At 35.1% G+C, this 24903-nt stretch overlaps 2 protein-coding genes across 3 annotated transcripts; both read right to left on the bottom strand.

The window, feature by feature from the left end:
• Positions 1-499: 499 nt before the first annotated feature.
• LOC149557058 (uncharacterized) lies at positions 500-22054 on the bottom strand. Of its 2 annotated transcripts, none has more exons than XM_089831733.1 (3): positions 21943-22054; positions 21689-21870; positions 500-1322 (listed from the first exon to the last, which is right to left on the bottom strand). In XM_089831733.1, the coding sequence occupies exons 2-3, from the start codon at positions 21856-21858 to the stop codon at positions 713-715; spliced, it is 780 nt and encodes a 259-aa protein (XP_089687859.1). In that variant the 5' UTR covers positions 21859-21870; positions 21943-22054; the 3' UTR covers positions 500-712. The 2 variants fall into 2 exon arrangements, with proteins under 2 accessions (XP_089687859.1, XP_089687858.1); XM_089831732.1 differs by having other exon boundaries at positions 21955-22052.
• Positions 4737-13068, bottom strand: LOC149557059 (uncharacterized). Its single transcript, XM_089831730.1, has 5 exons — positions 6771-13068; positions 6228-6625; positions 5889-6112; positions 5597-5784; positions 4737-5500 (listed from the first exon to the last, which is right to left on the bottom strand). The coding sequence occupies exons 1-5, from the start codon at positions 6853-6855 to the stop codon at positions 5490-5492; spliced, it is 906 nt and encodes a 301-aa protein (XP_089687856.1). The 5' UTR covers positions 6856-13068; the 3' UTR covers positions 4737-5489.
• Positions 22055-24903: the final 2849 nt, after the last annotated feature.

Genomic DNA, 24903 nt, shown 5'->3' on the forward strand with positions numbered 1-24903 from the left:
TATTGGTTCTGATTTGAGGATCATTCCTCTGCTACAGTTTTGTTTGTGCAATTGCCTATTTTGAAAGAAAAAAGAACTTTAGAATGTGCATTTGAAAACAATGTCTTTTAAGGGCAAACCTCCAAAGCCATTTTTATGTCTCATAGTTCAAATATAAGAAAACATTAAAGACTAGACTAAACATCTTTTGTTCTTCTTGTTCTCTTGCATCCTGATGATGGATCATGTAGTATGATCCGAAAAGTTGATGATAAAAAAACTCTACACAATCAAATCCAGAAATCAAAATCTCAATTACATGGATTGTGGAAATCTAATAGATCTGATGAAATGTTATGTTAAATTAACACAGCACATAATATAGTACAAAGATGCTAACGGAAAATTATCCAGAGAAATACTAGTCTTAAAAGAGACTTCCATGTGCTTTATAAAAATTATGGTAAAGCAAGATATGAGAACAATATCAGAAAAATACCAAGCAAAAAATGTTCTCAGATAAAACAATGCCAGGAAATTTTTGAAGCATTCTAAAAGCAAAGTTCAATAGTCACATATAAAGTAACAACCAAAGTAGATTTTACCTCGGAATCAATATTCAATACTTATTACATTACAGCTAACCCAATGGTGCTATACCCTGTATATGTGCACCAAACCAAATATATGTTTACCTGACAGATCAGTGTTTTATGCAACTGCCGTGATATATTTAGCCATCTTCTAGCAGAGTTTCATCGTCAACCAGATGACTTAGAGAAACTTTCGCCTTTTTAGGCTGAGGTCCAATAAGCTCTTTGGTTTCTTCTTCTTCTCTTTCTCTGTGGCCACCTTTCTCAATGTCACCAGCCTCCTTTGCAACACCTGACATTTCTCCTGTTAAGGAATTCTTTTGCTCGCCTCCAGTATCATTACTTGCAGAAGCTCCATGTGACTTCGTAATTTGTGATCCTCTGTCATCTTTTAACAATTCTACAGATGTTGTCAAAACTATACGAACTTGATCATCTTTGGCAAGATCTATAGGTTTCTTTCTAGCCTTGGTCTCTGCATTCACATTAGCGCCCTTTTGTATCAATAACTTCACAAGTTCTAAATGACTTCCCTGCACAGCATAATGAAGTGATGTCATGCCCTTGCGTGTGGAAGCATTTACAGAAGCTCCTGATCTCAAAAGAATACGAACAATTTCCAGATGCCCTTTCTGTGAAGCAAAATGAATGGCTGCCATGTCATCAACTGCAGCTGCTTTAACATCAGCTTTGTGTTCACACAGGAATTGTACTATATTTGTCTGACCTGACCAAGCTGCCAAATGTAGGCTTGACAATATTAAGGAAGATAAATCATAAAATTCAAGAGCAAATAGTTGATGACTCATCTACCAAAAGAAATAATGGACATGTAGAGCACCAGAAGAAGTTTCAATTCCATTGAAATATTTTATAAAATTGAGTTCACCCACCCTAATTAAAGTTTCACAAGGTATACTATTATGAAGGCACCATCTCATGACTAAACTTTGGAAGAATGTAATTATTTCACTCATGGGGAAAGAGCTGTCTTCATACTTGGAGATATCCACCGTGATGGCCAAATTTACTTTCGCTTGCAGGTACTTGGCCCATCTTTTGTTACCCCAGGTCAGACACTTTGCTATGCCATAATCTCTATTCCTTGACTAAAATGAGATTGATTTCTCAACAGACTTCTAGAGAAATTTTCATTCCACTCTGGCAGGGCTCAGTTTTTGGGATTACCTCCATCAAGACAATGACATTATCATGTGAAGAAACAGAGTGTGAGGAAAACAGCTTTGAAATGAAGCTTCCTGCTAGGAAGCAAATAACAAAGCTACCATTTGGCAGATTTGGAAGAAGGGTTAACATTTTTCATAAGCATATCAATGGTTACAATCCTGTGATATCCAATGAAATCACTAACTCATGGAAAGAAAGAAAGGTATTTTGTGTGAGGGATAGGTTTCAATGTGACAAAAGAAGGTACAGCATTGGCCATTTAACCCTGTATTAATGATCTGAGTTGTGGACCCTGAATCCCCAAAGCCTAAAAATCTCCCAAGATCCATCATCATTTGGACAGATGGAGAACAGCTTTAAACTTAACCTTCATGTGTTGAACCAAATAGAAAAGCCACCATTCACCAAATTCTGCAGAGGGGAAGAGGGTTTACTTCTTTCCTCGAGTGTAACAATGGTTACAAAGTATCTAATAAATTCACTAAGTCATGGAATGCAAGATAGCCTTTTGTATTCACTATGACAAAAGGTCTAATGTAATATTCTTCACCAAGCCGCATGCAAAAGTGTTGTAATGCTCGCCTTTGATTTTCTGATCCCGCGGGCCTAACCATTTTGTTCACAACAGGGATTTGTTTGATATTCTAGCTGAGCGTTGAGTTCCTATTTTTTAATCATCACTGAGGGCCACTTTTTAAGTTATGACTTAAAGTGTATATGTGGTGGAGTGTTTTTTCCTATCGCCAGGTATTGAGATGTTCTGGATCATGTCAATGACAAGGCCAGTCAGCAAGATGAGACTGAGGAACAGATTTAGAAACTTCTTTCTGTTTTGGCCATCCACATGAGAAGGAAAGCTACGCTGCTGTTTTTTCTCTGTTTCCATTTTCTGAAAGATGTAGTCTACAGGAGAGAATTAGAAGGCTGTCTTTTGACTATCTTCATATTTTTCTTTGCTCTGCAAGTAGTTCTCTCATGCACAGGATGTAGCCCCTGCCTCTGAATTGGACACCAATCGGAGACCTTCATAGCAATCACATCATTCTGATGCAGTTACACAAATTTTCTACAGCCAAGCCTGGGAATTTTTTGTTATTTTTGAAAGCACATAACACATGGATTTGAAGTATTTCATCAATGGACATTTCCAGCTGGGAATACAAGTAGGCAGTTTAGGCATGCAACCCCAGTTGAAGGCATCAATTTTCACCCTCACCTCCAGGTTCAACGTTAGTAATAAGATAAGTATGTCTAATTTTCCTGAGATAGACATTATCCCTGTAGAATTTTCTGATTCTCTTAATTTGTATTAGAGTAAGCAATTGTGATAGATATGGTCTAAATTTCTGGTAAAAGTAGATGTTCTTCGTGTAGGTTCTTTCATCTGTTTAAACTTTTTCCAAAATTTGTTGTGTATGCCTTGAATAAGGAAAAGCAGAAGATAGATGAACACCCTATTCTATGCACATTGAATTGTAGTTATTATTGTCTATTTTATTTGCTTACAGCCAGGGATATTTCAGTAGTATCCTATTTTTGAAACGTAGGCTACAAACTAAGGAATTTCCTGGTTTTAGTGTCACTGTTGCAGATGGATTTCATATGCAATGTAATAGGGTGATGTCCCAACTTAGCATCCAGTTAGGAAAGTATACATTGACTGATGATTTCTATGTGGTAGGTCTCAGAAATTTTGGTGTTGTATTAGGAGTTCAAAGGTTGGAGTCCCTTGGATGGTATGTTCAAGACTTTAACGGTTTAACCAAATGCAGCTTGAATTCATGGCTCATTGTAAGAAGACAGTGCTCAAAGCTATGTCAGATGGGGGTCCATGTGTGGTTTCAGCAAGAAGGATGGACTAAACACTCAGGCATGATGACATGGAGTGGGCAACTCAGTTTTTTGTATCCAGCATATTTTCTTCCAGCAGTGAGACACAGTATCCATCTGACATTGAGATATTGCTACATAAGCACAGTACCGTGTTTGGATATATCCCTCCTGAACGTCCACTGGATTGTGGGCTTGAATATGTCATTGAACATTAAGAGGATGCAAAACAAGTTATCACTACACCCTACAAACACCTACATCAATTGAAAACACGACTTAAGAGCTTTTGAAGAGGGATGCATACGTCCTAGTTCTAGCCCTTTCGCTTCTTCTCTAGTATTGGTCAAAAAGGATGGTATGCTATGCATGTGCATAAATTATAGGGCTCTAACACCCTTTAAGGAGGAAATTGAAAAAACAATTAAAGAACTTCAAAAGATGGGACAAAATCATCCTAGTTCCTGCCCTTTTGCTTCTTTTGTAATAGTGGTCAAAAAAAGGATGGTATGCTGCGCATGAGATTACAAGGTTCTGAATAGAAAAGAACATTAAAAATTGATGCCCCATTCCTAGGATCGATGAGCTACATGGGACCATATTTTTTTTAAATAGATCTTTGCTCAAGCTATCACCAGATTAGTGGCTGTGACGAAGTCATACACAAGACTACTTTTCGTTGTCACTACAAGCATTTGAGTTCCTTGTCATGCCATTCAGACTCATGAATGCATTGGCAACATTTCAATCATTTATGAACTACACATTTCGTTACCAATTGTGGAAATTTGATCTGGTTTTCTTTGATGACATATTAATTTTTAAAAAATTAGCAAAACACAGAATGATCATTTGCAGCATCTGGATGTGGTCCTGGGTTTTATCATGGAGTCACAATCATTATTTGCAAAAACTTACAAATGTTAATTTGCAATGACTAATCATGATATTTTTGTTATCATACTCATGGTTGGAAAACTCGCCAAGCCCCCCAAAAGTTTAATCAAGAAAAACTTGGCGATTTTATAAAAAAAACTCGAGAAAAACTCAGGAACCTAAAAAACCACTGAAATTTAATTAAAAATACATTTATTTTGCAAAATTTAATGAGAAGATGCATCTAATAAGTTAATTAAAGACAACACAAAAAAAACAAGCATAGTTTAGATATATATAAATGCATAGTGCATACAAAATTGCATTCTCATGCGGAATGCTCATGGCAAGAAGCAAAACAGTAAATAGTTTCAATCTGTCAAACAAGAAGTAAATACTAAAAGTCTAAATACATCAATGATCAATACAATCACATCTTCCTATTTCCACTTGCACTAGCAGGAAAGCGAGGGGGTCTAGTCCTAGAAGCAGTGCCTCGCACTGGGATAGGGCGTGAGCTGCATGACTGTGAACTCTGTGGATGTGCCCCTCGCTCAACTAGCTCGACGTCCTGGAAGAGGATGCATCTCCTCCTAATGGTAATGCCTCATCCTCTGAGCCTGAATCATCATCCTCCTTGTCCTCATCCTCAATGTCATCCATTGTGAACTGAAAATCAGTTTCAGCATCCCCCTCCATGGCCTGCCTCTCCAAATCAGCGATCTCATCTAGTGTAAACAATGGACCTAGCTCCTGTGTTGTCCAATCAGAATAAGGATCTATCTTGTCTAGATCAAGTGGACCAAGTAGTTCTGAGATCTGTGCCTTTTTTATGCGCAACTTAAGATTATAGTGCACATAAACAAGGTCATTAAGCCAGTTTTTAGTCATTTTGTTTCTTTTATTTTTATGGATGGACTCAAATAAGCTCCAATTGCACTCACAATGGGATGAGCTACATGGTTGGGATAGGACTCTGAGAGCAAATTTCTTTAAATTGGGGGTATTGCCACCCCAACTTGCCTACCAAGAATCTGCAAAACAAAATATAAAAAGTTATAAAGCAATAAAAATAATAATCAAAAGCACAACTTATCAATTAGCAAAAGTTTTAAAGTTTGACGCTTCACTTGGTGCTTGAGTAAATCTTGCTCTCTTTGCTAGCATAGAAGAGAACAAAGGACCCCTCGATTCCACATAAATTTGTTGTTCGGTCACAATAAGGTCTCTCTCCACTTCACTAGATATCATTTTCTCAATGCATTTAGAGAGACCTTCCATGACCTCTCCATTAGGATCTGAGTAGGAATCATCAGCCCTAAAACAAATAGAAAATGATATCAAGTCTTACTACACAACCTTAAAAAGTAAAGTAATATAAAGTCTTAGTGAAAACCCCAACTTCAAGGACAATCATAGTACCTGAATTTGGGGTTGAGGAAGTAGCCTACTGCATGAATGGGTTGGTGGAGCATATTGTTCCACCTCCTATCAATTATTTCCCAAATGGGGTCAAAGCTGAGACTGTCCCCATGATAGTAACTTCTAACAGCCTCTTTCACCCTATCCATGGCCTCATAAAGACCTCCCATTAGGGATTGCTGCCCATCACATATGCGCAAGACTAGAACCAGGAGCAGAGAGATCTACACTTGAAATTGAAAAATACAAATTAGTTAATAACATAGTAAGTTATGAAATAATAATGAAACTTGAATAAACTAAAAAATATAATGTTTTGATTCTTGAAGTTGAAGTTACCTCCACAATCTCCTTAGCCTTTGCAAAAAAACTATCATCAAAGACTATATGTGCCAAAGCCTCTCCTTCGGGCTTCTTTGAATAAGGTGAAGCAACCCAATCAGCACACACAAACATTTGTTTCAAAGCGAATATGTGGTCAAGAATACTTTGCAACGTCAAGAAGACCGTTGCAAACCTTGTCATAGCAAGTCTCATCAAATCTTTGCCTTTAGTGGCCTTTCTCATCAAACTGAGAACCCATGAGTGATTATAGATATATTTGGTGACTCGCCTAGCATCTTCCACAACTGGACTCACCCAATCAAGTTTTTTTATGTCCTCCAAAAGAAGGTCAAGGACATGTGCTGCACAAGGTGACCAAAAAAGTGCGAGATGCCTCTCTTGGAGGATTCTACCTAAAAGATTAGCAAAAAATCAATAATTAGTTACAAACACAAACTTTCCATATTTAATATTTACAAAGTACATCAAATCTAAATTGAATACCATAGCATTACATTCATGATTCATATTGATTCGAACATAAAAAATTAAATTTACCTGCTGCCACATGTGCCGCTGCATTATCTGTGATTATTTGCACCACATTCTCTAATCCCACCTCCATGACAACATTCTCCAACATTAAAGCCAATGTGTGTGCATTTTTCACTTTGTTGGAGGCGTCAACAGATTTCCAAAACACCACACCATCTTTTCAAGCAACCAAGAAATTAATAACGGTTCTACTTCTTCCATCTGTCTACCCATCAGATAAAATGGTACAGCCATACTTCTTCCCCTCTTTCTTTTGGTCTTCTATCAATAGTATTGCCCTACCAACCACTTTGTCAAGCAACCTACAAGATTTAGGTGTAATAAAGTGTTAGTAAAAAATAGGAAATAAGTTATAACAATTAACATTTAAAATATAACAATAAACTGAAGTGAATTACAATTATTTACAATTATTAAATAGTAAAATACTAACCTTCCACTCATATCCTTGCAATTAGGCAGCTTGTACCCTTTGCCCGATATTGAAATTGCATTCACCATATTGACCCAATAGGGACTATCAGCCACATTCATCGGGATATTGTTGAAAAACCAAAAATCAAAGGCTACAATATCAGTTTGCTCATGCACCTCCTTGAACCATGCAGTGCCCTCTAATGATGGTTGTGCTCCAAGTGTGTTCTTGGGCACAAAATAACTCCCTATCCCTGATGCGGATGGTGATGAAGAACTAGGTTTAGAGGAAGTGGAATCGGTAAAAGAGACATTTTGTTTGTGGATCTGTGGGCCACGAAAAGATCCCGGTATGTTCTCAAGTGCTTCTTCTTCTTCTTGCATATCAAAAGGAGCTCCTTCAGATTCAGCTATGGCTGCCCTCATAGCTAATTTCTCCCTCTCCCTATTCAATTTTTTCTCTTTAGCAGCTGCAAGTAGGGCATTGATGAATCTTAATCCTTCTTCAGTTACCTTGAGACAAGGATTTGAATCATGTTTCTTTATGCCTACAAGGTGGTATTTGGGGCGGTTTATGCCTCCAGAAATAATTCTCTCACATGGAATGCATATCACCTTCCCAACATCATTTGGAGCTTCATAGGCACACCTCCATGCCTTATCTCTTCAATTTTTAGGCCGAGTGCCTATATATCCAGATGGGCATGGTGTTTGTGGCCACTCTTCTTGCGTGTTTGTCATTTTTTTAATGCTGACTGCTGCCCTACACATAAATGTATAGAAAAATGAATAAACAAAGTTAGAACTTAGAAGCTAGGGTTTCAAATGATTCAAACTTCAAACTTCAAACATAGAGTTAAACTTAAAATGATTTTAAATGATTTGAAAACATTTACAAACAACAACAAAAACAAAAGAACATTTGTTATAAAACTATAAAATGTTTTCAAACTATGATAAAATGAACATACCTAGAAAGAAATTTGTCTTCTAAAACCAGTTAGAATCCTCTAAAATCCACTCAAATCCACCTTGAATCACTTGCAATCAACTAAAAATGCCTCCAAACCTTCTTCTCTTCACACCTCAAGGCTCTAGACAATGCAAATACAACAAAGAACAAGGAAAAAAAGCACTTTCTGCCCTTTTTAGCCGTCACAGGCCGCGGGCTAGTAAATTGCGAGTTTTTGCTGAGTAATCGACAAGTTTTTCCCTCCCAGCCGAGTTTTTCCTCCTACGAGTTTTTTTGGGATTTACTAGCCTAGCTTAAGTACTTGGCGAGTTTTTTTAAAAACTCGCCAACTAATCTGCGAGTTTTCCATCTATGATCATACTATCCGCCATATTTGGGGAAAACAATTTAATGAAATCTATGATAACAAGTCAATCTATTGTTAAAGTCTTCACCTTACAATAGAGACCTAACATCTCATAAAATGAAAGATCGTCACCTTTCATAAACAACCACATGTGGAAAATAGTAACTCTTTAAAACAATAGATATATATATATTACACAAAATTGAGAGTTTACCTCAAGAGCTACAATTCAAATTTTGTCATACCAAGTTTTCCTCTGAAGTATTCCACCTTCAACTTTGCAAAAGGTTGGGTGAATATGTCAACAAACTGCTCTTCAGCGCTGATGTATTCCAACTTGATGACACCTCTATCTACCATATCTCTGATGTTGTAGACGGGTATCCCTATATGCTTTGATCTATTATGGAAGGTTGGATTCACTGAGAATTTGATACAACTTTGATTATCACAATATATAACTATAGGTTTTAAAGGCTTCCCAAAAAGCCCAACCATTAATTTCCTTAGCCATATGCTTTTCGACCTCCCATGGATGCGGCTATTAATCTACTTTGGTGGAGCTTAGAGCGACAAAGGATTGCTTCTTACTAAATCAGGATATCATTGTAGATCCAAGACTAAAACAACATCCTGTGGTACTCTTCCGATCAATACAAAATCTGCCCAATCAGAATCTAAATATCCATGAAACTGTAACTCAACTTTGTCATATTTCAGACCAAGTCCAATAGTGTCTAGCAAGTACCTCAAAATGTGCTTTGCTACCATGAGGTGAATCTTCTTAGGTTCGCACATAAACTAACTTAGTGTATTTGTAGCATAACAAATATCAGGGCAGGTGCTCACTAAGTACATTAAGGATCCAATTATCCGTCTATAATATGTAGGATTAATGGCCTCAAACTCATGTGCCTTAGTTTTGAGTTTGTAAAGATTTGCCTCCATAGGTTGGATAATAGTTTGTAGTCCATCATGCCAAATCTGTTCAATATGTCAGTGGTATACTTCCCTTCGTTTAGGAAAATGTATTCTTCCTTTTGCCTTACTTTAATCCTATGAAGTAGTGTAGAGGACCTCATCTTTCATTTCTAATTCAGATATGAGGTCTTGCTTACAGTTAACAATAAGATGGTCTTCGTCTGTTATCAAAAGATCATCAACATAGAGAACTAGTATTAACATATCTCCCTCTAATTTCTTGATATATATGTTAGGATCTACTTCATTTCTTGAGTGCCCTAGTTTGATAAGGTATCTATTTATTCTCTCATACCATGTCCAGGGGGCTTGATTAAGGCCATAGAGAGCTTTCTTCAGTTTGCACACATGTGATCTCTTGTCATGGATAACAAACCCTTCTAGTTGTTCCAGGTAATACTTCTTCAATAATGACTCCATTCAAGAATGTTGTCTTTACATCCAGCTGATGTACCTTCCAACCTTTGGATGCAGCTATCGCAATTATGGTTTTGACAAATATGTAACACGCAACAAGAGCAAATGTTTCTTCATAATCAATTCTTTCCTTCTATGACAATCCTCTGGCCACAAATTTGGCTTTGCGTTTTTCAATACTACTATCAGGGGCCTAATTGATTTTAAATAACCATCTTGAGGAGACAACTGATTTGTCTTTGGGTCTTGGCACAATATCCGAAACATTATTTTTCAATATAGATTGATATTCCTCAATCATGGCATATTTCCAAGCTTGGGATTTTAGAGCTTCTTCAACATTAGAAGGTTCTAATTAGTGGACTCATTTAAGTGAGCAACATAACATGAATGGTTTCTTGTTTTCTTGGTTTCTCTAAGCATTTCATCAGGGGCCAAATTGTTTTCTTCAAACACTTTTCTTGCCCATAAGGGCCTTTTCTTATTGAGTGGGTTTGGGTTATGCATAGGATTAGGTGTAGTGGGTCCATTATCTTCTGTACCACTCTCCCTCTCAATCATAGAACTTTTGTCATTCTCAAGAATGGAATCATCATTAGGTTCTATATCTTTAGAAGTCTTGTACGCAATATCTTCACCAAACTTGACATCTCTATTGATTTCAATTGTCCTTGATCTTGGCACATATACTCTGTAGGCTTTGGAAGAATCACCATAGCCAATGAATATGCTTTTCTTTCCTGAGGGCTCTAGTTTAGTTCTTTTCTCCTTAGGAATATGGATATCTACAGGACAACCAAAAATTCGTAAATGACTTAAATCAGGTTTGTTTCCTGAGAAGACCTCTTTAGGTGTTGTGTTTTCTAGAATTGCATGAGGGCATCTGTTTTGAATGTATAAAGCAGTATTAAATGCTTCAGCCCAGAATATTGTATGCATATTTTGATCATGCATCAGTGCCTTAGCTGCTTCAATGATAGTTCTATTTATTTCTTTCTGCTACTCCATTCTATTGAGTATTATATAGTACAGTATACTCCATCTTAATCCCAACAAATATACAGAATTCTTTAAAGTTCTCAAAGATATACTCTCCTCCATTATCATATCTTAGAATTTTGATCTTCTTCCCAGTTTGATTTTGAACTAAGGCTTTAAATTTTTTTAATTTGGATAGAACCTCATTTGACTCTTTCAATTTGAGGAAATATATCCAAGTTTTCCTAGAATAATCATCCACAAAGATGATGTAGTATGAATATCCTCCTAATGAAGGTATTGACACGGGTCCACATATATCAGTATGAATGAGTTCAAGAATGCAATTAGATTTTACGTTCACTAGGATGAAAGGGCGTTTTAGGGTTCTTTCTTATTGCACACCCTTTACATATTCCTTCATATTCAGGTTTAAGGTTAGGTAAGCCTTTTACAATTTTCTCTATAGAAGGTAAAGCTCAAAAATTTAGATGGCCTAGTCTTCTATGCCAAATCTCATTTATCTTCCCAATTTCATGGTTTAGGGCTAGATTTGTGGAATTACAAAGTTTGTATAGGCTACCTTCTCTAAATCCAATAGAAATTGCATTTTTAATGTTTGAATTTCTAGGCGAGCATAGGACTTTATTTTCTTGAAAGGCAACCCGATACCCTTGATTTGCTAGACCAGATATAGAGATAAGATTTCTCTTGATTTCGGAAACAAATAGGACATCTTTTAAGTGTAAGTTAACTCTAGTACTTACTTGCACTGAATAGGTCCTAATTCCTTTCACAAGGTAAGTAGAGTTGTCACCTATTGTCAGTTCTTCAATCGAATATTCTTCAATAGTCTCAAATTTATTTCTAAATCAGGTTATGTCTAGAGACTCCACTATCGACCATACAAGTGTTTTTATTGGTGTTTAACTCACGTGATAAGACAAGGTGGTATAGTGAATATTTATCTTCTGCTTCCTTGACTTCGGCCATGTTGACAGGATTTTTCTTTCTTTCTGGACAATACATGTGAGTATCTCCAAATTTGTCACATTTATAACATTAGACTTTTGATAGATCTCTTTTCTTATAGTTTTTCTTTCCTCTCTTCCTCTTGAGTTTCCCCTTCTTATTGTTTGATTTTGCATGTAATGCTTGAATCTCTTCGTCCTTGTTAGAGATGATAACTCTTGAGATTAGTCAAGACTCTTATTGAGTGCAGTCATTTTTTAGTTGATCAAAATTGGGAATAGAGGGAAGACTATTGTATTGAATAAATCACTCCCATGATATTGGTAGTCCTTTAAGGGCTATTAGAGATTAATTCCACATCTTCTACATTATCTCAAATGGTAGAGAGTTGATCTCTTAATTCAGAGATTTTTGAGAAGTAGGATGAGACTGTATCTGCTTTGTCCATTTCGATGTTTAGGAGTTGTTTTAATGTAATCAATCTGCTTGCATTGTTTATCTCAAATGTATCTTGAATAGTTTTAAACACATCATAAGCAGTTAGTTTTGCTATTGATGGAAGAATATGATCTTTAATTCCATCAATGATGATTTTCTTAGCCTTATTCTTCCGTCTTTTCCATGTTATCATTTATGATTCATTTTTATGTATTTCCTTGTTTTCCTCTATAGATGACTCCAATTCAAGTTCTTGAAGTATTTCTGTGATTTGAATTCTCCATGAAATAAAGTTAGAGGCACCTTCGAGTATATCCTCAACTCGAATATTGTTTACCATGGTTGATATGGTGAATAAAGAAAATTTCAGTAATCCTGAATCAATAGTCACAGTCGGTTTAATGTTTGTTCTACCAAACTTACTCTTATACCATGTTAAGGAATATGGGATCAGAGGTAGAATTTTATCCTTTAATTTATATCCAGATGATGATAGATCTGACTGCTCTAATTCTGGTATCAATCACAACAGGGATATAGATCGCTTAACATGAATTTTGATATTTTACTTGTATTCAAATCTTTCAATGAACAATGCTGATGCTTTCTTCTTAATCAAAGGTGAACATACATATGCTGATCGCAGGTAATAACATGAGTTGTTTGATGTGTTTCCAAACAATCAGGCCACACAATTTATATACGGATTGAATGGTTGTGTCTCATGTAGAGACATGAATCTACATGCCCTTTGGGCCCATAGGGTCATGTCTCTACATGAGACGACCCTTAACCATTGATTATGATTCATTATCCTAAACCACATTCAGCGATTATGTGCTTCAAAGAAACCCGATCATGATCGGCATCTGATATTTCACAATACCCAATCTCAGTCGGTGATATAGCATAATGAAGTAGCTCACGATAACAGTGAATAACGGAATCATATATTCATGATTTACAGACTGTTATCATACTATGATCGTTGCATTATTACAGAGATTGAAACAGATCGAATCAGTCGGTAAAGTCAATTAAGATACTCTCTATATACATACATACATACATACATACATATATATATATATATATATAATGTTCCTTCTGAGCAATAATCAGACATAAGGTATCTGACAGATGCTACAAATTTAACAAGGAAGCACAAACAGTGTTTGACAAGGTCAGGGAAGTCATGAGCTCATGTCTGGTTTTAGCATTGCTGGATTTTACACAACCATTTGTCTTAGAGTGTGATATATCAGGTCAGGGAGTTGGAGCAGTTCTAATACAAAATAGACATACAATTCCATTTGAGAGTAGGAAGTTGAAGGATGTAAAGAGGTTGTATTCTACCTATGACAAAGAGATGCTAGCAATTATGCATATGCTAGATAAATTCAGATAGTATTTGGTAGGAGCTAAATTTGTGGTTAGGACTGATCGTAACAGTCTTCAATATTTTCTCAGCGGAAGGATCTCATGAACAACAACAGAAAGATTGTTGTCAATGCTCTTTGCAAAAGACCTACCCTTTACTCCCTCACTGATTTCAGCTGATTGGACATTTCAATTGCTACCTGAATTACCAAAAATACATTTGATATAATTGATGGTAGAGTGCAGGATAACAGATATTCTAAAATAAATGATATTATTTATTACAAGGGCAGAATCTATCTTGTACCCAGGTCTATGTTAAATCTAAAATTTTGACATGAATGCATGATACTCCTTTGGCAAGACATCCAGGGATTTCAAAACATTCCAACAAGTATGTGAAAGATTTACTTAGAAGGCTTTGAAAGATGATATTTTGCACTACATCACATAATTCCTATCTTGTCAACTGAATAAGGCCAAGCACTCTTTTCCTACAGGTCTTCTAGCCATTGCCAAAACCAGACCAAAAATGGGAAGGCGTATCCATGGACTTTATCACAGGGGCCCCATGCCCAAGGAAAGGATTGCATTTTTGTAGCTGTTGATAGGTTGACAAAATATCAGTGTAACACCGGTGTCGGGGTACGTTAGGACGAGTTTCCAGGACAAGGGGACAAAGGGCCTACATTTTGGGACAACAGAGGAAACAGTGAGGGGCTGGCGGCAGGGGGTTAAAGGGGTGGTGTATACTATACATATAGAACTTGAAATGCTAGTTATAAAATGATGTTTCATTATTTTATGCCAAAATGAATTACTTGAACATAGCAAATTTACCACATGAACTAGAATAATTGAACATTCAACATGGTACATACCCATTAGTAACATTCAAAAACAAAATTCAAATAGAGATTTAAGTACCCATCCCAGCAGAGGTGTGGTTGCAGAATGGCAGTACTCGAGTACTCCAAGAACCCGGTGCAGGGTCGTCTTGGGATCAGGTACTTTTGAGGATTTTTTAGTTTTTGGGCTTGGGGGGAGGGGGAGGAATAAGTCCCCGAGTTCTACTGCAAAATATGCCCATTTCTTTTCTATTTCCACAGATTACTCTACGGTTCAAGTAGCAGAATTATTTTTCAAACAGATGTTCAGATTGCATGGAATCCCCAAAATGATCATCAGTGATTGTCAAAACAGATTCTTAAGCATGTTTTGGCAGGAGATGTTTTGATTAGCAAGAATTGAATTGACTCCAAGTACAAGCTACAACCAATGGTCAAACGGAAAGTAGTGAATAAATGGATTGAGGGATATCTGTGGAACTATATTACGGGACAGCATTGTGCTTGAATTAGATGGTTGTACCAAGGTGAGTATTGTACAATAACACCTATCACATGTTGATTGGCATGTCTCCTTTCAGATCTTTATATAATTATGATGCATTGCCATTCGTAGATTTGGTGTTCCGTGATAGTAAGGTTCCATGAGCCAAGGAAACAATGCAAACCTATCAAGATACTTTCAAAGCATTGAAGGAAAATTTGTAATATGCACAAAACCAATAGAAAATTTACACAGATAGGCACAGAATTGAGAGTTCTTTTGAACAAGGGGACTTAGTTTTCCTACATCTACAGTCATCCAGACAATTCTCTTTTAACAAAAGTGGAGTAGAAAAACTTAAGCCACATTTTTATGGGCCTTGCAAGGTAGTAGGGAGAATTGATGAAGTGGCTTATGAATTGGAACTTCCAAAGAACAATACAATTTACAATGTTTTCCATGTTTCATGCCTTCAGAAGGTGTTGGGGCAACATGTTGAAGCATCTCTAAAACTTCCTCCTCTTCGTGCTAATTCCTGAGGGCGTTGCAGATTGGAGAGAGGAAACTAAGAAATAAAGTTTTCCGTGAATATCTGATCAAATGAAAGGTGAATATCTAATCAAATGAAAGGATCTACCAGTTGAGGATGTAACTTGGGAAGGCTAAAAAATTATGCAGCATCCTAATTTGGGATTGCTAGTGGACCAGCAATCCTGGGAAGGAAAGACTAATTTTCCTCACCTAGCCGCACACGAAAGTGTTGTAATTATGGCATTTGATTTCTGATCCCGTAGGGCTAAGCATTTTGTTCACAACAAGGATTTGTCTGATGTACGAACTGAGCAATGAGTTCCTTTTTAGTCATCGCTGAGGGCTACTTTTTATGTTATGACTTAAAGTGTATAGGTGGTGAATGTTTTTTCCTGTCGCCAGGTATTGAAGTGTTCTGAATTATGCCAATGACAAGGCAAGTCGGCAAGATGAGACTGAGGAACATATTTAGAAATTTCTTTCTGTTTTGGCCATTCATATCAGAAAGAAAGCTACACTGCTGTTATTTGTTGTGTCTGTTTGCTGAAAGAAGATATAGTCCACAGGAGAGGAAGCAAAGGATATTTTTTGAGTATCTTCATATTTTTCTTTGCTCTGCAAGTAATCCTCTCCTGCACAGGACGTAGCCCATCTAGGAATTGAACGTCAACCCAAGACCTTCATAGCAATCACATGATTCTCATGCAGTTAGAGATATTTTCTACAGCCAGGCCAGGGAATTTTTGTTATTTCTGAAAATACATAGTGCATGGTTTTGAAGTATGCCATCAATGGAAATTTCCAGCTGGGAATACAAGTAGGCAGTTTAGGCATGCAACTCCAGTTGAAGGCATTAGTTTTCGTCATCACCTTAAGGTTCAAAGTTCAGGTTCAAATTTAGAAATAAGAGAAGTCTGTTTAAATTTCCTGAGATAGACATTATTCCTGTAGAATTTCCGATTCTCTTGATTTGTATTAAGAGCAAGCAACTGTGATACCTATGGTCTAAATCTCTGGTAAAATAGATGTTCATCATGTAGGATCTTTCATCTGCTTTAACTTTTTCCAGAATTTGTTGTGCATGTCTTGAATAAGGAAAAGCGGCAGATAGTAGACACCCTATTCTCTGCACGTTAACTTGTAGTTATTATTGTCTATTTTTCTTTGTTTACAACCAGGGATATTCCATCTAACAGTGGCCACTGCACTCTCTGTTGGTGATCTAAGTTGTGAACTTCAAATCCTTTGGGCTTGATTTTCTCCCTATTTCCAGGGGTGTCAAACTTGAAAAGATTAAAATAAGCCTATATTCAGGTTTGGCAACTTAGGACCAAATGACGAGGTGTGTAAGACCTCTTCCCTTCTAGCTCTACAAGACCAATAGGGGGCTTCCCTACAGTAATGCATTGGATAGCGCTACAAAATCAGAAAACTTACCTAAAACAAACCATACCCACTAAGAAGTACACCCACGCTTTGATTGTCATTTGGTAAATATATCCTAGTTTGCAATATTCAAGGTCAAAAACCTTAATAGAGCTAAGAATCTACCAAATAATTGTCAATCAATGTGTTTTCGGATATCCCCTCTTGATGTTATGGAAACTCGCAGTGATATATGATTATTAGATTATTATAATATTCTTGTTATATCGTGCTTTATATGTTATTGGGTATTTTTATGGAGATTTGCAGTGATGCATGCTTGCAATAAATGATTATTTAATATTTTACATTCAAATTAAATGCTTAATGAAATATAATGTTAATTTAGATGAGATATGTTCACTGCTATACTTAGATAATTATTATGGATTATGACTGATGTGACTGTATGAAGAGAAATGAAGTTGTAGTCACATATTTGAGTATCTACATGATGTATCACTTTCCTTCATTGGCTGCTATCATATATGTTTATGTGCTATGACTATTTATACTGTGAGAAGCTACAACTGATGTTTGAGTGTTTTAGTGAACAGGTATCAGACACATTCCACCTAAGTTGTAAAATTTGAGTGTTTCTATATTCCTGCTAGTGCCACAGGAGATAGTTTCACTGGCCCCTCATATTTGAGGCAATATCGTCCTTGTATGAACAGTGTATTAGTAACTAATATATTTTCCCTCTGGTACATGTTGGTAAATTTGGATTTCATAATGCATTTTGTGATAGACCAATTGTGTGTCTATGCACTTGAGTTTTTGTGGTTGTCATGGAAGAGGCTAAATAAAATGCTGCTTTTTCTGTGTTTGAGGAATTTAATATTTTAATCACCAGTTAGTTTTACTGGCCTCTCATATTTGAGCCAATATCGTCCTTGTATGAATAGTGTATCTGTAACTAATATATCATTCCCTCTGGTACATGTTGGTAAATTTGATTTCATGATAATTCCAAGGTAGAGTCAATAGTTCACTTAATTATTCAGCTTATTTTAAAAGCCATTTTAGAAAGTGACTTTATATTGTGTAAAAGAGTTCATTTCCACACTTCATGTTTTGGAGAAATGGGGATTTCCCTCCAATATGCATTGGAGAAAATTAATCTTTTGCTGGTTGGGTTTGATCCACTTGCTGGATTTGTGCATGGAGCGGCTCGTTGGACTTGTGTTGAGATTGTTCCGCTTTGCCGAAGATCTCATCCAAGTCTATTGAGTCTTCAGTTTTTACTCTTCATTTTGGTTTTTCCCTCTTTGTGTGAGGTAGGGCATCTCAGCATTTTTTATTTACTTTGTTTAATTGAATGATATTGGTTGCATTAGTTGAGTGGGTTGAGAATTAGTATTCCCCCACAATCTTGCTTCATTTTATCACTCAGTTGTGATTTTATGAGCACTTATGGTTTTTGCAGTTTGAGAATTTGAGGTTTTTGAAGTGTTATGCTGCCCAAATTTCTGAGTGTCTGGAAATGAGATTTTATTGCATAAATGTGTTGTTGGTTGCCTAAGGGAAAATGGGTTTTAATTTCATGAGTTATTGTGATGTTTGATTTTTGGGCTTTTCCATGGCCACGCCGTTTTGCATGGTTATCATGTTCTTTATGGTTTTTATGACTTTGAGTCTTACCTTATATTTGGCTTGCCTTGCATTGTGCCTGTACCTCTTGTAGAATGAGATGAGCCTAGTGTTTGGGTATTGGTGTTTAGTGGCTTCTTATGTGGTCCCCAACCCGTAAGTGGTTGGGAGAAGATACGTGAAGGGGTTTCTTAATAAGAAATAACATAATAAACTAAATTGGGGAGAAAAATACAATAAAGAAAAATGAAAGGAGACTAATGTGACTACCTCACCAACTAAAGGTTTTCTTGGAGCCAAGTCTGTATCAGTCTGTCCGAGGGCGTTGACCTGAGATACATATAGACGTCCATCCATCTGCAAAAGTTGACCTAAGACTCGGTGCTACTTGGGCTACTTGAGCCAAGTAACGACACTCCACCTTAAGTCCATGCACTTTAGCCTTAATAGCTTTGAGTAGTACCCTAGAATACTGGGATGATGTGGTTTCTTGGTGGTATTTGGACATTGGTTCACATCTTGAGTGTTCTCCATGTATGATTGCATTTCATATTGTTCATTGCATTGTATCATCCTATGTTTGGGCATGTGTGTTCACCACTCCTTGCTTGCGTGTATGCCTTGTATTTGTGGTTGGGTTACTCTCTTCACAAACATGATGGGGTGGGCTTTAGGGTTCCACATGGTAGGGTGCCGTTGGGCTGTATCATTGTTGAGGACCGGTGTACAAGTGATGAACTTCCTCCATCTATAGGGACTTGGGAGCATTGAGTGTTTTCACTATATATCCTTCATTTCTTGTATCATTGGTATATTCTTATGCACCTGTTTACGCATTGATGTTTTGATCTTTAGCTTAGTTTTCTTTATGCGATTAATGTTGTAACTTATTAGTGCAATCGAGTGATTATGGCGGCCTCCATCTAAGCAATTTGGTACTCCCCAATGTGGAGCTAGATGTTTATCAGCCATATGTTAGCGTTGGCTTACGGTTTCGGCTTTTACCTTTGAAATTTCAGTTGAATTCATAAATCAATATTTGTGTGGATCGACGTCTTCGCACTATGAATCAGCATTTCTGATTCACTGGTCTGAGACTTGTTTTGTCTCAAAAGTCTGCCAACTGAGAAATGGCGTCTCCACCTGTTTTTCAGTGTCTCTGCCCAATTTGGCCCAAATTTGGTTTTCCAATCAATTTTGGGAGTTGGGTGATTTGTTTCTATAATTGAGTCGGTTTCTTGAGGGTTCTTGGATGTCTTCCAGGCCTTGTCAGCCACATTTTAGACTTAGTCAATTTCAAGATTCAATATGTTATCATCATCATGAACCTCTTATGGTGATTTAATTGAAATCTTGACACTTCCTACTTGTGTTCGATCATTTGAGGATCTTGGCTTGTTGTATTGGTTAGGATTATGGTTAATTAGTAATTAACATGTATGCTTAACCGTGTTAAGAACATTTCTTTTGGCCTTAAAATGGATGTCAAATGAAATTTGAGGATGGATTAATCTCCTCTTGTATAGCCGTAGCTTTTGCAAGCTTAGCCTCTTGTGATTTGTGGGCGTTTGAATTATTGTAGGACAGTCTCGTGAATGTGTATTCTCTATTCCAAGTATGAAATTGAATTGCTTGGAACCTTTGGAAGTTAGTCTTCCACTTATACACGATCATGTGACAATCGTGGTGTCTTCTCTTGCATGTTATATCTTGCAGATGTTTATGGTTATGTGATGCACATTGTTACATGATGTTTATTCCATGTTTCAAAAGAAAATTTGTCATGTGCATATTTAACCCCTTTGTTTTAAGGGTTCCTTGGTGGGGCATTACATCTAGTATCAGAGCCCTTGTTTTTACATTGGGATCTCTTGGTATATGTTGAGGTGTAGGCGCATGTGTGTAGTGTACTGAGCTAGTGATAGCTTGTTGCTTGGGTGCCTAGGTGTGGCATTCTTGAGTATTCTGAAGGAATCAACCCAAGTAACATATGACGAAGGCAGAGTAGTTCTTAGACGTTTGCACCTATCAGGGATGGATGATACCCCTGTTTGAGAACCTTTTTAGAGTGTTTGAGACTGTATCGATGGTGTGCTGCTCTTGGTTTTTATTGTATTGGGACCCTTGTGTGGTCTAAGTGCTTGGATGCCTTGGCAACCGTAGTTGTGCTGCCATCTGTTATAGCATGGTAGCTGATGTGTGCATGCCGATCCCTGGTTACATTAATTGCTTAGTAGCCAAAATAAATCCCTTGAGTACTAATTTATGGCTACTAACATTCCAAATAAATCCCTTGAGTACTCAAAAGATAAAGAAGTAGCCCCAAAATTTTCAAAAAAAAAGGGAATTGCCCCAAAAGATTCTAGTTCACTGAACACTTGGTTGGAGTTAGCCAAACTGCAGATAAACAAAAAACTAGAAAGATATTAATGCAATAACACAGAACAACATCCCCAAACCTTCTTATGGAATAAATAAAAATAAAAATAAAAAGTGATCTTCAAAAGGTCAATCTACCAAGCACTAGCATAGCATTAGGGCAAACTGCAATTAAGCAAGTGCATCATGGCAACTCCATTAAAATAAATAGATACATAGTATCTTGTTGCTCGCGAAACTAACTCCTAAATACATAACTAATCAAAAGAATACCCAATGTAAATTTCATCAGATAATCAAGTCTCAATAGCATAACATGTCCACACCAGAGAACGCCCACATTTAGTTTTAGCTGGTGAGCAAACCTGATTTAACTGTGAAATTCGGGGGTATAACTAACACTAACAAACTGGAGACGCCAAATCCAAGTAAATTATGCAAACAAAACTGAACATTTGAGCTCTAGAAGATTGAAGAAAACATATGACGAAAAGTAAGATACGGCTTGAAATTCAGAAAATGACAAAGTAAATATCACCAGAAATCGAATGTCAAATATGTAAGATGTCTAAACCAGAGAACGCCCAAAATAAGTTTTGCCCGATAAGCATATCTCGATAACAATGAATGACTTCATAAGTAAAATAACTTTGACAAACCCTAGACACCAAATTCCGAGTAAATTATGCAGACAGTGCTGATAAGCATAGAAATAACAAAAAACGCATATGATTTAAAAGATTGAAGGAAAAAGTAAGATACGGCGTCCGAGAGTGGGTGTCGCGAGAGTTGATTAATGATATTGTCAGTGTGGGGTTGGAGGCATAAAGAGTTTGAAATGACTGCAAATCACCCGACCGCGCCGCGCCATGAAGTTGAAGAGCACCACCATCAACTCCGACTTCCCTCGATTTCTTCAGCCGTCCCGCCATCACCACAACCAACTAAATCAAATTCAGTAGAATCGAGTGATAATTTTTTAAAAACTTAACTTCAACGTAAATATTTAGCCTAACCAGCAATTGCACCTTGCTCTGGAATGGGGATGCGAAAGGTTGTGGGTGATATTCGTAAATGTAATTTGTTTTTGTATCGAAGTAATCCTTTGATAATAATTTTAATGGTTTGATGTATTAGTTCTAAATTTTAGACAACATTAATGATTTTTTTTTTTTTTTTTTTTTTTTATTTTGATTATGCTTATCATTTTGTACGGGCAATTTTGTACGGGCAATGAATTTTATACTAAGGAGGATTTTAAGGACATTTAAAAGGAAGTGGTCCATGAAACTATATGTAATTCTACTAAAAAATATTATTAGCTCCTATATTTGAATAAGCTGATGGTAAGAATTAAATCAGCTTAATCTTTCAAATTATGATAACATTATTTTATTTCAATCATCTAATTTTTTTTATTTTTATAATATGTTACTTTATATATATATATATATATATATATATATATATATATATATATATATATATATATATATAGTTTGTAGAGAATTTTGTGACAACATTTTTAATATAACTATCATAATTCTAAATTGTATGAAAAACAAGAGACGCAATACATCATAGTTCATACCTAACACATAATGGTTGTAATGAGTGAGAATCTAAATTAACATTGTGAATGCATTAATTTTTGCATCGAAATGCACTTGTGGTCTGATAGGATTGCTCATATTTTGTTGTTAAATTCTCGTCCTAGAAATGCTTACGTTCTCGTGCTATATTATTATATCTTTGGGCATTTAAGCCCAAGAGTAAGAGGCCAGATTCCCCAATATGGCACTAAGTACTTAATATCATACTACGATCAATACATATGCTTTAGACAAATTTGCACCTTCTGCATTGACAACTTGAATTATGTGCTATGAGGAAAGATATCCATACCAATATTTGAATTATAGAACTTGAAGAAGTGATGAAGCATTTGGAGTATCACATTATATGTTCAAGTATACCATGCATGCTACGAGAGAACCATAAGTAGTTGGAAAAACTACCCAACTATGTATTATTCTCATCTTGATTATCAAATGGAACTCACACTATTTTTAATCATTAGCACTGGACAAAAACTAGGATAGAGATATATAGATAGAGATAATAACAGTATAGAACAATAACAACACAAACATATATGCAGAGAAAAAAAGGATAGATAATATAGAGGAGGAAGAGGAAGAGAGATAAAATAATAAGAGTGATACGAACATAAGTTGTGTGTCCGTGAGAGAAGAGAACTAAATATAATTAGTTTTTCTTAGTAAAACAAATAATCAAAATAAAATCATGGTTATAATAAAAAATTAAAATATATTATATTTTAATAAATGAAACTAAGAATTTAATTTTTATATTAAAACTCACATTTCAATAAGAAAAAATGAAATATATGGAAATATAAAAATATTTTATAAATAAAACTAATTGTTTGATTTTACACAATTAGAGAATGTTTACTATTTAATGTTTTGTATTTCCAAATTTTTCATAAAATCAAGTAATTTTTAACTATGAAATAATATCTATATAATTTAATATGTACATTTGTAAATAATAAATAGATATAATACATATAAATTTGATGTTGATGAATAAATATGATGTAATAAATAAGAAATAGAATATAACTATTTAATTTTAATACATAGTTTATAAAAACTTAATAATAATTTATATATCTTTTAGAATTGAATTATTATTTTTTGGTGGTTATTTCTTTAGTATGTTTTTTTGATATAAAATATAATTATTAATTCAATATTAAAATATATATTTAAATTTTAAATGTATTTAAACTAAATGATAAATTGTTTAAACAAAAAATATTAATAATAATAAATGATATAATTTATAAATTGTAACACTTATCAATTATACATATTACAAACACTATTATAAAATATAATTAAAAAATAATATTGTTTAATTTATTTATATAAAAGTAAAATAATAGTAATAATTTAACTACTTTTATTTAAAAAGCATAGTTTTGAAAAAAAAATAGAAATTCAAATACAAAGATATAACATATCGAAATTATATTAAAAAAATATATTTATTAATTATATATATAGAAGTATAATTTGAACTTATGCATCACATGAAGTTTAGAGAACAAGTCATATCAAATAGTCAAAAATAAACATCAATGTAAAACTAATAATAAATATATTTACAATAAGAAATTTAAAATATTTAAATATTTAATAGATTGTGATAATTAATATTGATTAGACATGTTATCGAGCAAAAAAAATATTGATTGGACATGTTGTGTGAGGTGGAAGATAAAATTATTGAAAACAAAAAAATCTTATCAACTTGTCACAAATGTGGAAAAGATAAAGTTGTAATTAATACATTTATTAATGCAAGATGAAGTTGTTAGAAAATATTTGTAATTTCTGTTGAAGAAAATTAATTTTCTCCCCCACCAAAAATAGTATGGACCAATAGAATGAATAAAAAATGTGATTTATAAAATAATGAAAAATTAGAAAAAGATATAAACATTTGAAATTTTATATAATCTTTTAAATTCTTTAATTTGATTGGTTAGTGTTAATGTCATATTAGCATGACATGAATGCATAAGCATTCCTGCCATGGGTAGGAACTAATAACAAAGAGACCATTAAATTGTATGAAAAATAACAAAAATGATTGAACCAACTACATCACTATCATACAAGCCATGAAAATGTCCTAAAGTTTAAACAAATAGATATATTCTAGGATAGACTGTTTGGTAAAATCGAAACATTTTTCAGACAAAAAACAAATGAAATAAAAAAGCTTTAGCATTTTTTTGCCCCTGTACCAGCTTCCTATGCTTGCTTTGTACATTTTTTTGTTAGGGCTCTACACAGTCAAGACTATATGAAAGATCAAATAAATAAAACTTTATTTCTTTCCAAATTGTTTTGGTGGGAAAAAGATGACCGGATCGCTGACAC

The sequence above is a fragment of the Cupressus sempervirens genome, chromosome 5 (genome assembly GCF_028749045.1).
Source record: "Cupressus sempervirens isolate cs-2001-9-10 chromosome 5, ASM2874904v1, whole genome shotgun sequence".
Lineage (NCBI taxonomy): Eukaryota > Viridiplantae > Streptophyta > Pinopsida > Cupressales > Cupressaceae > Cupressus > Cupressus sempervirens.